The 14,059-nt window shown below is 36.2% G+C and overlaps 1 protein-coding gene across 1 annotated transcript in view; it reads left to right on the top strand.

Moving 5' to 3' along the window:
- Positions 1-14,059, top strand: part of PRKG2 (protein kinase cGMP-dependent 2) — an 87,488-nt gene that overhangs the window by 16,609 nt on the left and 56,820 nt on the right. Inside the window, exons 3-4 of the mRNA XM_090266716.1 lie at positions 9,062-9,228; positions 13,412-13,525. Coding sequence (XP_090122842.1) covers positions 9,062-9,228; positions 13,412-13,525 — 281 coding nt within the window. The remainder of the gene's footprint in view (positions 1-9,061; positions 9,229-13,411; positions 13,526-14,059) is intronic.

Genomic DNA, 14,059 nt, shown 5'->3' on the forward strand with positions numbered 1-14,059 from the left:
TATGAAGGAAAGAAAGATCTGTATAGTTTCTAGTTTCTTCTATCCAGATGGATGAGAAAAGGGGAGCTCAAAAAGAGCAGAACAAGATACTACTTGAAATTTCTCAGAAATATAAACTCAGAGAAACCCAGGTATATTCATTTCCTATTGCTGCCTAACAAGTTACTATACACTTAGCAGCTTAAAACAATACCTGTTTTTTATCCCAGCATTTCTGTGGGTGCAGAGTCTAGGCATGGCCATCTAGGTTATCTGCTCAGTGTTTCACAATGCCACAATCAAGGTGTCACCTGTGTTCCTTTCTAGAACTTTCTAGTAGAAGAGGTTCTTTTTAAGTGCATGTAATGGTTATCAGTATTCAATTTCTCGTGGTTGTAGGACTAAGCTCCCTGGTTCCTGCTGACAGTCAGCTGGGGGCTATTCTCCACTCCTAGAGACCACTCCCTACTATAAGTCCCTCTTGCAGGCCCTTTCACAGTATGGTGCTCACTTCTTCAATGCCAGATAGAGATCTCTTTACAATTGGCTAAGATGAAGTCTTCCATAGCACACACTGAGTGACCCTCCCAACACCATTTCCTTATCCTGTTGTTGAGGAGTAAGTCACAAGTTCCATCCCTATTCAAGGGGGGGGGGGGTGATGATACAGGGCATGACTCAGATGGGTAGAGATCATAGGGTCATCTTAGAATTCTGTGCACCATGCCCTTTTGTGATTCTGATTGGGATTCCTGGCTAAAGAATCTTGGCCATGATAGATATGTAAAGCCATACATAAAAAGGCCAGAGTTTTGAACACACATGTTTATAGCAGCATTATTCACAATAACCAAAAGTTGAGACAACCCAAAAATGTATCAATGGATGAATGGATGGAAAAATGCAATGTATACATCCAATGAGGTATTATTTATCCTTGAAAAGGAAGGGAATTCCTTCCATTTTCATGCTACAACATGAACCTTGAAGACATTATGCTAAGTGAAATGAGCCAGACTCAAAAAGACAAATATTGTATTTTCCCACTTATATGGGGTACTTAGAGCAAATTTATAGTGATGTAAGATAGAATGGCAGTTTCCAGGGGCTGGTAGGAGTGGGAGCAAGAAGTTATCTTTGAATGGGTATAGACTTTTAGTTTGGGAAGATGAAAAAGTTCTGGAGATGGATGGTAGCAATAGTTGCAAAATAATGAGAATATACTTAATGCCTCTGAACTATGCACTTAAAATGATTAAAATAGTATAGTTTATATTATCTATATTTTACCACAATTAAAATAAAAGCTCAGAGTTCTGGGGCTGACTGGCCAGTATACCCCTAAATGCTAGGCTATGTTTCTGGTCTCATTCAAGATGCTGGGTGGAGGGGGAGAGTCATAATTTCCTCTCTTCTGTATTTATTAGGTATCTTCAAAGGAGAATAAGATAGGACAAAGCCTTGTGACAAATATTAATTGATTATTGTTAATTACTTAATAGTAATGGATTTCTTGACGAGCCTTCAGTAGAGGCATGTTCCCCATGCTGTGGGAACAGAGAGGGAAAGGACAGCTTGAAACTCCCTTGCATTTTCTTGTTTACAACTGTAAGTCTTAACCTTAAGTGCACAGTATAGTCACCTGATGAGTATTAAGAAAGATACTGATTTTTGGGTCTGGCCCCAGGGAGTCTGAGTAAATTGGTTTGAGGTAAGGGCCCTGGACATTAGGATTTATGAGAGCTCCCTTGATGATTCTAATGTATAGCGACTTTACCATATTGTTATAGGAACAGGCTTCCCTGCAGTTGAATCCAGAAACACCCACTTTGACAACCTAAGAGTAATACTCCTTACAGACATCAAAGGAAACTATTTATCATTTCTACCAAATTACCATGCAGCACAGTGATGATTATGCATATCATCAAGTCTGTCAGAGTAACTTCCTTGTAAGATTTGGTTGTTTTCAGCATTTCATTATGAAACTCTGTTCTTCAATACTCGTGGGAATAGGATCATCTGCACACTTTTATGAAAGGGACAGAGAAATGTTTGTTGTAAGCATGAAGTAACAGTAAACATGATTAAATTACAACCATACTTAATTACATGGGCAGTAGGGTAAGGGAGGTGACAGGAGAATGTCACCTTCACTTTTTGATTACCCAAGGGATAACCTCATCTTTCTCCTACTAGTTTCTCAAATTATAACTTGTGCATTTATTAGGTTTGTTTTTTTCTTGTTTATCACGCAAAACATTTTTGGGAGAAGGAAATAGATGCTTATCCTGCTTATGATCTGTGCCTGTTTCCTAGGGGACTGATGTTTCCACCTCCATTCTTGTTTCTGTACCCATGATTTTTAAAGTAGGAGAAAGAATTTGCATGTCCTTTAGCATTAATTTTGTTGAGTTTCCATTAAGTGCCAGACACAATTCTAGGTTTCTGGTAATAAGAGGAGGAAGAAAACATAGTCATACTCTTGAAGATCAGTTTCTTTGGGGAAATTAAAATTTATTGCATTCTTATGTGATTAATATTCTAAGGTGTACAAAGGAAGGAGGGAGCATACTTTGTTTAGTGGAATCAGGGAAACCTCCATAGAAGAGGTGACCTTGAGCTGGTGTTTGAAGGAGGAATAAACAGCAGGGAGACAAAGTGGCCTCGCACATTTGGGGATCTGCAAGTAGTTCCGTGGGCTTGGGGTACCCTGGGCATGGGGAGGCTGTCCAGATAGGGGGGCTGGATTGTCAGGAATTTTACCAACACTGTGAAGGAGTTTCACTAAATAAAAGTAAGTGTTAAGTATAGAGTTTGTAGAGCCCTTCTAACTGGAAGGTTAAGTTGTTGGTAACTCACTGACCTATAACAGAAGTATATGTCCCTATGTAATGTATTTTATATGCCAGGTGCTATTCTTAGTTCTTATATTGTTAACTAATCTAATACTTAGAGAAATCCAGTGACTCATGGATTGTGTTACTGTCATTTTACAGCTGAGTAAACTTGAGATTAAGTGACTTGCCCAGAGTTTCACTGTTAGTAATGGCAGAATTGGGAATCAAACCCTAGCATTACAGCCCCAGACGCTTGTACCCTTGATAAATATGATTTACAATATGATTCTTGTGGGTCTATATTATAAAGCTATGAAATGTCACACAAGTTAAGTTGCCTTGGCCTCTGTGCTCACAAGAAATCCCTGATAGATAAGAGGTGCTGGCCCCTGCGTTGCACTAAGCCTTATGCAAAGAGATCTGAAAGACACATGCTGTGATCAACAGAAACAAATAATGTCCTCTAATACACAGGAGTAGAGAAGGATTGAGGGCCCAGCATAACAAGAACTAACAAACAATCTAGAAACAGGCATGGGTATGTGGAACAGACTGACATCTGTCAGAGGGGAGAGGTGGGTGGGAGAACTGGATGAAAGAAAGTGAAGGGATTAGCCAAAGAACATATACGCCAAACTCATAGACACAAACAACAGGTTGGTGGTGGCCAGAAGGAAAAGGGGCTGGGGGGAGGTGGAGGTGGGCAAAGGGAAGGAAAATGGAGATATCTGAAATAACATCAACAGTAAAAATAAAGTGAAAAAAAAAAAAAAAAAGAACTGTCAGTGGACTTTGACAAATTGAACTTCCTGAAGCAATTTAAAGGACAAGAATTTATTGCTTCAAAGAATGTTGATTATGTGCATTGGGGAGGTATGAAAGGATTACCTGTGCTGTCATCCAAGGACATCAGTTGGAGAGCCGACCCTATTGGAGGAACTTTGAACTGAGCACGATGGCTTGATAGTGCCTCTTTGTTTCTCCATGGTTTTCAGAACTTTTCCCATCTCACAGGATAACTGTTATTATCTCTGCCATTTATTAATTACTTACTTGCATCTTATCTTAGTTAATATGCATAACATTTCTCTGTTTATGATTACCATGCTCTGTTCACAGAGGAGAAATCTGAGATTCAGACAGATTAAGTGATTTGACCAAGGTCACAGAGCTAAAACATGTGGGAGACCTGGGCTTTTTACTTAGGATTTTCTGACTCCAAAGCTATACACATATTTTTTTCTTTTAAGTGAAATTTTTATTGAAGTATACAAATCATGGAGTGAACGCACCCATGTATTCACCAAACAGATCAAGAAATAGAACATTCCAGCACCTCAGAAGCCTCTTCAGCTCCCTTCCAGTCCCTGCCCATTGTCTACCTCAAAGGAAGCCTCTACAGTACCAGTATTATCACAGATTACTTTTGGCCTATTTTTGAACTTTATTATAGTGGAATTAGTAAGTATGTACCATACAGAGTTTGACTTCCTTTGTTTAGATAGTAAGATTCACTTACATTATTGTATGTAGCAGTGGTCCTTTAATTATTATCATTATGTAGTGTTTGCTGTATGACAGTATCACAATTTATTAATTTACTGCTATTGATGAGCATTAGATTGATGTTTAGGAATTTTGACTGAAGCTTTCATGAACATGTTCACACATGTCTTTTGTTAACATTACTATGATTTATGATGGGTATATACCTAGGGTGGAATTACTGGGTAGTACATTTTTTATTGAATTTATTGGGGGGACATTGGTTAATACAATTAGATCTCAGGTATACAGTACTACAGGTATTCAGTACCACCCCAAGTCAAGTCTCCTTTCATCACCATTTATCCTCCCCTTTACCCTCTTCTAACCTCCCCACTCCCCCTTCCCTCTGGCAATCACCATAGTGTTGTCACATTTAATATAAATTGCCAAATAGTTTTCCAAGATGATTGAACAAAATAGCAATGTATGAGTATTAAGTTACTCCACAATCTTGCTGGCACTTGGTGTTGCCAATCTTTCTCATTTTAGCCATTCTGGTGGGTATGTTGTGGTATTTCATTGTGGTTTTGGTTTGCTTTTCCTTGATAATTAGCAAGGGTTAGCACCTTTTCAAGTATGTATTTTCGACTGATGTCTGCTTTTCCCCATACATATGTATGCTTCTGTTGGTCATTTGAAAGTAATGTGTCTCTTTTCTCCAAATGCTTTATACATTTTCATCTTTGTATTTGGTTTTCAGTAACTTGACTCTGATGGGACTAGATATGGTTTTCCTTGTATATATTTTGTTTGGAGTTTGTTGTGCATATTGGCTGTGGCTTGAAGTACTTCCATTGATTTAAGAAAGTTCTTGAATATGATACCTTTGTATATTGTTTAAGGCCAATTTTCCCCTTTTCTGGGGGGCTCACAATACACGTATGTTTAATTTCTCTATTACGTATGTCTCCTACATTTTGTTTTTGTTGTTGCTGTTGCTGTTTTCCATCCCAGAGTCTCTCCAATATTCTATCTAGAGATATTCTATTTGCCTACACATGTTCAGTTTCTAATCTAGATTACTAGATTACTAGATTTTAAGCCCATCTATTCAGTACCAAGGTTCAGATACTATGTTTCAATTCTACAGTCTCTATTTTAATTTTTAAAAAATATTTATGCTCTCTGCTGACATTCTCCATTTTGTCTTAACTTCCTTAAACATATTAACTACAGCTATGTTGCCACCTGTGTTGGATATCTATAATATTTTGATCTATTATGGGTCTGCTTCTATTTTCTTTTTCTTTTCTTTTTTCTTTTGCTATTCACTGATCTTTTTCCTGGTATGCCTGGTAATTTTTGATGTCATGCCAGGTACTTCTTATAGAAAAACTGTGGAGAAAATGTGTCTTAGATTTTGTGAGCATCCTACAGAAAGCATTAACCTTTGTTTCTGGCAGGCAGTTAGGCTAGAGGCAAATCACTTAATCAAAACAGGGATTTGTTGTTTCAAAGTTGGTTTTCAGTCTTTTTGAGAACTAGCCTGGTTTTGGTTAGTTTTACTCTTAGGTTGCATGCAGCCCTTTATATTCCACCCGAAATTCTGGGTATTTACCAGGATCTCTCCAACATGATGTGTTTTGAACACTAATGTTTGTCTTCCAAACCCTTTGGCCAAAACTCTGCTTAGTGCTGCCTACAAATTAGCAAATGCCCTGAAGGGAAAAGTAGAGGTGAATGACAAGCTCATGTTCTCTTGTTGATCATGGCTCATCAAGTTGTTGCTCTGTTGGAAGATGTCCTGTGCTTTCAAACAGACTTGTTAATATATATTTTAATCAGTTTTTTTAGTTGTTTTGTGTGAGCAAGGAGAGTTTGCTTATACTAGCTGGCCTGTCACAGTTTTAGGAGGAGTTGCAGAGTTCATACTCCTAATCATTTCTGTATGCTGCTTCTTAAACAGAGAAGTCAATGCAAAGGCCCACTCCTCTAAGATTTATAATTTAATTTGGAGAACAACTCATAAAGATAACTTTTTTCTAATAGTAGAGTATTACAATATGTTTAAACACTAAACTAAGTTAAAAGGATCTGGGAATTCTTTGAAGCCATGGGTCACACTTAATTAATTTTTATGTCCTAAGTAAATGCTTGGTAAAATTGTTGAATTGAATGGATATAAATACAAGTACCCTAGGAGTTCAGAAGAAAATAAAAAAGATTGTGTGAGTTAGAGTGTCCAGGCAGGCTTTCTTTTTTCTTCTTCTTCTTTTTTTAAAGATTTTATTTATTTTTTGGAGAGAGGGGAAGGGAGGGAGAAAGAACGATAGAAACATCAATGTGTGGTTGCTTCTTGCTCACCCCCAGCTGGGGACCTGGCTCAGGCATCTGCCCTGACTGGGAGTCAAACCAGCAACTTTTGGTTCACAGGCCAGCACTCAATCCACTGAACCACACCAGCCAAGGCTAGGGTTTCTTGCTAGATGTATAGAGTTTTGATAGGTTGAGGGGAGAAGAAATCAAGTTAGAGGAGAAAGCATGTGCTAAACCTGAAGGTAAAGCTGACCGGCATAGGAGACAGTGAGGATACCAACCTATCTGTGACAAAGGATTTTTTATGACTAAGTACTAGATGGATATAGTGGAGCCATGTGGTGGGAAATGGGGAATACCAGATTGTGGGATGTTGTTTTCTTCTATGGGCAAACAGGTTTTCACAGCGCAAGGGTTAGGGGGACTGACTTCACTGCACTGTCAAAAATCAGATAATAACATTTAACTCTCCCAAAACTTAACTACCAGTAGCCTACTGTTGACTGGGAAGCCCTACTGATAACATTAACAGTGGATACATATATTTTATATATGCATTACATACTGTATTGTTACTATAAAGTAAGCTGGAGAAAAAATATTATTAAGAAAATCATAAGGAAGAGAGAACACATTTACAGTACTTATTGAAAAAGTCTGCATATAAGTGGACCCACACAGTTCAAAACCATGTTGTTCAAGGGTCAGCTGTACTTCCATGGAATGTGAATAGAAGTCAAGTCAAAAAAAGAAAGGAAATAAGTAAAAACGACACTGAACTTTGGAAAACATTGGTTTAAACGGATGTTTCTACTGCAAGATTTCTTTGAACCTTTAAAGTATGCATTATGAAATTATAGAATTGGGATATGTGGGCACTGGGGGAACACTTGCTGGAATAATACCTTGGCAAGAAAGGCCCACAAAAGCTGGGGTTTGGGGGGGTATTTGCACTTCTCCTACTTGCACTAAGAACATCTAGCGAAACTATTTTCTCAGTATTTATTAATTGAATGGATTGTAGAGGAAGCTGTTAAGATTGTTCAGACCTTAAGTTTTTTGGTTTTTTTTTTTTTTTTTTTTTTTTGACGTAGGGGACTGTAGTGACATCCTTGAAAATGGAAACCAAATGGATGAAAGTAATATTTGTAAAGCGAATTGACAAGATTTGGTGATAGATTAGATGAAGGAGGAGGGAATTTCCCAAGGTACTCAAGAGTCTAGATGACTCTGAGGATGAGGGAGGCACTGTATGGAAGAAGGATTTCTGTACAAAACTTTATTCTCTTTCCTTCATGTAGCCTGATGATCTGATGGATGTGGTCATGAAGGAAATGTCTTAACTTCATGACATTTTACCCTGCGTTTCAGAACTTGCTCTGTGGATAAAGATTACAAGTTTTCAAACAATAAAGCTAGTGATGGGAAAGTTTGAATGAAAAAAATACATTAAAATACTCTATTTTAACAAAAATCACACTGAATTTGAGTGAGAACAAATGTTTTGTGCAAAGATTCTGACTTAGCCCACAAGCAACATTTTTTCCAGTTCATCAGTTCTATGATATCTACATATAAAACATGTTAATGAAAACATTTGAAACTTATGGTTATGAAGATTGGGTAATTATTTATATCTGCTTCTTTTCTAAAAGAAAGAAGAGTGTTCTAGCATTATCAGCTAGTGGGCCTTGGATGTGAGGAATAAAAAGGCTGTGAGATTGAAAACATAGGTTATCTTGTATAGACATAGTAAGAGGCAAACCTAGGCAAACCCAGGCTACCACCATCACCCTGTATGTCTGATCAAACCTAACAAGTCCCAATGGAGCTGACTTCTCTAGCTCAGAGGAGCCAATGGATAGAATGGAGTCAGCACAGACTGTAGACTTATAGACTTAGATTTAAATCCTAGAGAGAATAAATTTTTTCTTAGCTCTTGGTCTACGTATCCATAAAATAGGAATAGTAATTATCTCACAGGATAGTAGTAAGGATTAAATAAGATATAAAATAACCAGTACCATAGGCACTATGCATACCTACATACATCGGTGGACAAACTGTATTGTAGTCCTTTAAATATACCTTCTATCTACCAACCACATTTGCTTTCCATCCAGAAGTCGTGTGTCCATTAGTAGTGCATCTAGGAATCTTGAGAGATGCTATATTTGTGCTGAAGGAAATTAGGAGTGATAAGAAACTTTGGTGTAATAATGATTACCAGAAAGATATTCAAAAATATTTTCAAAGATTTTTACATGTAATAATGGTAGTTATCAAGGTCAAGTGCTTATGGCTAGAAAAAATATTTGTGGTGCTGGAAAAGTTGTAAGTACATAGGTAGTTGTATCAAGATTCAAAATGAAGTAACTCTAAATAGCAAAACATGATTTTTATTCATCACAACTAACACCTCTTTTCCATTACACCAGTGAGAAGAAGCTCATTACAGATGCTCTTAATAAAAATCAATTTCTCAAGAGACTGGATCCTCAGCAGATCAAAGACATGGTGGAATGCATGTATGGGAGAAACTACCAGCAAGGGAATTATATTATTAAGCAAGGAGAGCCAGGAAACCACATCTTTGTGCTGGCAGGTGGGTTTCACAGAATTTTCCAGTTATCATATAACAAATATTTTGCCTGTTGTCTTATGATTGTTGCCAACATTTATAAAAATGCAAAACTATTTTCTGTGTTTGCAGGAAATGTAACAGATTGAGCTCATGAAATAGTAACTTTGTTGGTCTAATCATGATGATGATGATGCGTAATATTTACTGAATGCTTTCTATATGATACATAATATTTGCTGAATGCTTTCTATATGTCAAGCATCCTATATGTTGAACACTTAATAGAGAAATCTCGTTCATCTTCTCATCAGCTCTTTTAGGCAAATGCTGCATCTGCATGTTACTAATGTGGACTATGTCACAGAGAAGTCAAATATCTTATCTAGAGCCACACAGCTCTTAAGTGGTGGAGGCAGGATGCAAACGTAGGCGCTCTGACTCAGGTCCATACTTTAAGTCAGTGTCACTCACTCGACAACTTAAGAAAGCTGTTTCCATTCAGCACACCCTGCTCGTGTTCACATTTTCCTGGTGGTTGTACCAGGAAAAAGAAGACAATTACTTTTTTTAGTATTGTAAAATATTTTGGTTTTATACCATAATTTAAAAGATAATTTGGGTACATTTTAGCCAACAAATCAAATGAAATGCCTTAACATTAAAACTGGTGTCTTTAGAGCAATTTACATGGTTTTCTTTACATGTGATCACTTAAATATGCTTAACATGCCGGGAAGATTAGGTTAGATAGGCAAAGGATTTATTTCTCAAATGCATATGTATTAGAGTGGTACGCAATTTTCTTTTCTTTTTTTTTTTTTTAGATATAGAAGCAAGAAATTATCTGAATAAGACTTCTGGCTATTGAATGTACTGTCAAATTCTGAATTGCCCCAACTTTTTCAGTTTTAGGGAAAAAAGTTAAATTGGCTTAATCAGATGAAATGGTAACCTAAGATGTGCTGTGGCCTTCTATTTTGCATTATAGTTCATGCCAATCTAAGCAATGCTTATAATTTATTTTAATTTTAAACTTACTTTTATTATAGCCTCACTCAAAATTATACAAACACAGTATAAGGTTATACAAACAATACCGGCACATTTGGATGTATCTCTAAAACAAAAAATATACCAAAATAAATACATAAGAAGAATATTAACTAAATTACAGACCAATAAAATTTAAGTTAATATTAATGTGACAGATGTTAAATTTTCACTCTCACATTTTACAGTTAGTCTCTAAATTTGGCGTGTTCTAGTGAACAAGTGCTAATTCAGTGATCTTGCCACTTGTTAGGTAATGCTTTTATAATTCTTATTTACTTGGGGTCTTAAGTGTGGGGCAGAAGTAGACACCCTTAAAATTCTACAGTCATTCCCAAGTAGTTATTTTACCCAAGAAGTGAATTACAGTCTTAATTTATGCAGCCTTCAAGTTTTCGAGGATAGGTAATCTGGAGTAATCACCCTGCCCCCCCCCCTTTCAATTTTTGTTCTTAGGCATTTTACTTCTACTTTAGCAATACTGAAACATGCTGGTAAGAGAAGATAGGACATTCAGTCAACAAATATTTATGGGACCTATTAGAAAAGGATGAGAAACTCATGTCAGCCTATCTTGTTCCTTGCCAGTAACTCTGGTGAAAGACTTGAGGAGAGAGGAATTTGAACAGAAGGCAGCATCAATCAATACAGCCATTCAAATCAGGGCGATAGCACACATGGAAATGAGAATGGGACAGTTTCTTACTTGAATTAATTATGTGTTATCTAAGGGCTGAATTGCCTGATTTAATTGATTGGGCAAATTAATTTGTTAATTAAAAAATCTCCCCTTTATAAAATATAGCATGAATAGCTAATAGTAAATTATATTTAGCATAAACTTTTGATATCCCATTAACTTCAGTATTGCTCAAGTCCAATGAGACATAACCAATTAGAGAAAAATTTGAAATGCAATAAAGTCTATGATACCCACTTGACAATACCATTAAGTGGTTTCAGTGTCATAGAGTTTAGTTGTAATGAGAAATTATTAAATTTTTCATATCTCATTTGTAGGATTTGGAGCCAAAACAGAGTTTATTTATTACTAGAATATAAATTCTGTCAGAATCAGTATCTTTTCTGTTTTGTCCACTCTGCCTCTGGCACCTGGACCAGTTTCTGGCAGAACATAAGTACTCACATCATATTTGTTGAATGACTAGATGGACAGAGGCGAACCAGAGCTACTTAGTAGTGAATTAGGAGAAGGAATAACCCCACTAAGAATATAGGGTTTGTTTGTTTTTGCATACTCTTTTGGTTAGGTAAGGTTTTATTTGCATTTGTTTAAAGGGGAAGGACAATAGAATCGCCAGGGAGAAAAACAAAGAATGGTGAGGAGGTACCTGAAGTGCTGCCTCTCCCTCCAACCTTTGCCTAAATAAAGATTCATTTCAAACACTTTTTTAAATAAGACTTTATTTTTTACAGTCTTTTTTATTTTATAACAAAATTTAGAGGGAGATACAGAGATTACCCATAAGTCCCCTGCCCCCACACACTCATAGCCTCTCCCATCATCAATGTTACTCACAAGAGTGGTACATTTTATTTTATTTATTTTTTACATTAAAAAATATTTTTATTTAATGTTTGTTCCAAGGATGGACCTATATTAACATACCACAATCACCCAAAGTTCATGTACCTTAGGGTTCACTCTTGGTGTTGTTTATTGTATGGGTTTAGACAAATGTATAATGACATGTATTGTACATTACAATATTATACAGAGCATTTTCATTGCCCTAAAAACTCCTCTGTTGTCTGTTTACTCATCTCCCCTTTCCCCAGCCCTGACACCACTGATCTTTTTATTTTCTCCAAGGTTTTTCCCTTTCCAGGATGTCATACAGTTGGAATTGGTTGCTTTCACTTAGTAATATGCATTCAGAATTCCTCTATGTCTTTTCATGATGTGATAGCTCATTTTGTTTTAACACTGAATAATATTCTATTGTCTGGATGTACCACAGTTTATTTATTCATTCACCCACTGGAGGACATGTTGGTTGCTTCCAAATTTTGGCAGTTAAGAATAAAGCTACCATAAAAATCTGTGTGCAGTTTTTGGTATAGACATAAGTATTCAGTTATTTTAGGTAAATACAAAAGAACGTGATTGCTGGATTGCATGGTAAAAGTATATTTAGTTTTTCAAGAAACCACCAAACTGTCTTCCAAAAGGGCTGTACCATTTTGCATTTCCACCAACAATGAATGAGTTCCTGTTGCTTTACATCCTTGTCAACATTTGGTGGTGTCATTTTTCTGATTTTGGTCATTCTAATAGGTGTGTAGTGGTATCTCACTGTTATCTTAATTTGCATTTCCCTGATAACATTGGGTGTGGATCAGCTTTTAATATGCTTACTGGCAATCTATGTATCTTCTTCGGTGAGTGTCAAGGTCTTTGGCCCATTTTTCAGCTAGGTTATTTGTTTTCTTAATGTTGAGTTTTAAGAGTTCTTTTTATATTTTGTACAACATTCCTTGATCATATGTGTCTTTTGCAAATTTTTTTTCTCCCAGTCTGTGGTCTTTTTCAAGCACTCTTCTTAGTAACTTCCATTTATTAATTCATTTCACTGAATGAGGAATTGGACAACTACTTAGGCTGAGTAAAATAGCTTCCCCAAGGACACACAGCCCAGGACTAGTCAGCACCAGGCAGTCTGACTCCAGGGCCAGTGCACTTCTCAGTTATGTCAGTGTGATCAGCTGTGATATGTTTCCAGGACATACAGTAATTTGTATTTTTTTGTACAAGGGAAATTTTTTCATGGATTAGAATGAATTTTAAATAAAATACTTGCCATCCACACCACAATGATAATATTCACAATAGCTAACACTTATATGGCATTTACTATGTGCTAGTCATTGTTCTAAGTTCCCTACCTATATTATTTATACCTCACAACAAATGCATGAATTAAATAGTATTATCCCCATTATGGACAAAGAACTTAAAGGAGAGAAGATAACTCTCTCAAGAGTAAGTGACAGAGCTGGTTTCAGTCTGTATCCTTAACCACTTTATTGTATTGAGAGTCATAAGATATATTAACTTACTAATTGTTTTTTTGTTTTTAATTATGAAATCCAAGCAGATTTTGATTTTTTTTTTTAAAATTCTACCTGATAGAGGGCCGAGTAGAGGTGTCCCAAGGAGAGAAATTGCTATCATCCATTCCTATGTGGACCACATTTGGGGAACTAGCCATTTTATACAACTGTACAAGGACCGCCTCTGTGAAAGGTAACAGATGAAATGCTGTAGCTCTGAATTTTTATACAATGTTAGAGATAATCTGATTGAGACACTATTGCATCCTGATTTAGTCTTTGTCTTCCACTGTGACCTCTATACTCTTTATTAACAGAAATCTATGCTCATAAAAAGATTTATATTGAAGCACTTGTTTAAATAATTCAAATTTAGAAGAACTTTCCCATCAGGTACCTCTTTGAAAATATAAACATGGCTTTCAGCTGAATTATTCCAATATTTGTTTTAATTGCTGCTTCACGTTCTTTTTTTTTGCCGTATAGACATCTGCCTTTAGTTCATTTAGAATATTTGCTTTCCATTCTCTGTGGGGTTTTGATCATATTAAAAATCATAAAAATTAATTAAACCAATGAAAATATATAAATATCAAAAGGAAGGTCAATTAATTAATGAGAGTTTTCATGAATGACTTTTGAGGTTAGTTTAATTGCTTCTCTTTTAAGGTTCCTGATTTGACTTTACCCAATTTTGGGGTTTCTTCTGAATTACTGTGATGTGCTG

The sequence above is a fragment of the Furipterus horrens genome, unplaced genomic scaffold (assembly GCF_987537825.1).
Source record: "Furipterus horrens unplaced genomic scaffold, mFurHor1.1.pri manual_scaffold_2, whole genome shotgun sequence".
NCBI lineage: Eukaryota > Metazoa > Chordata > Mammalia > Chiroptera > Furipteridae > Furipterus > Furipterus horrens.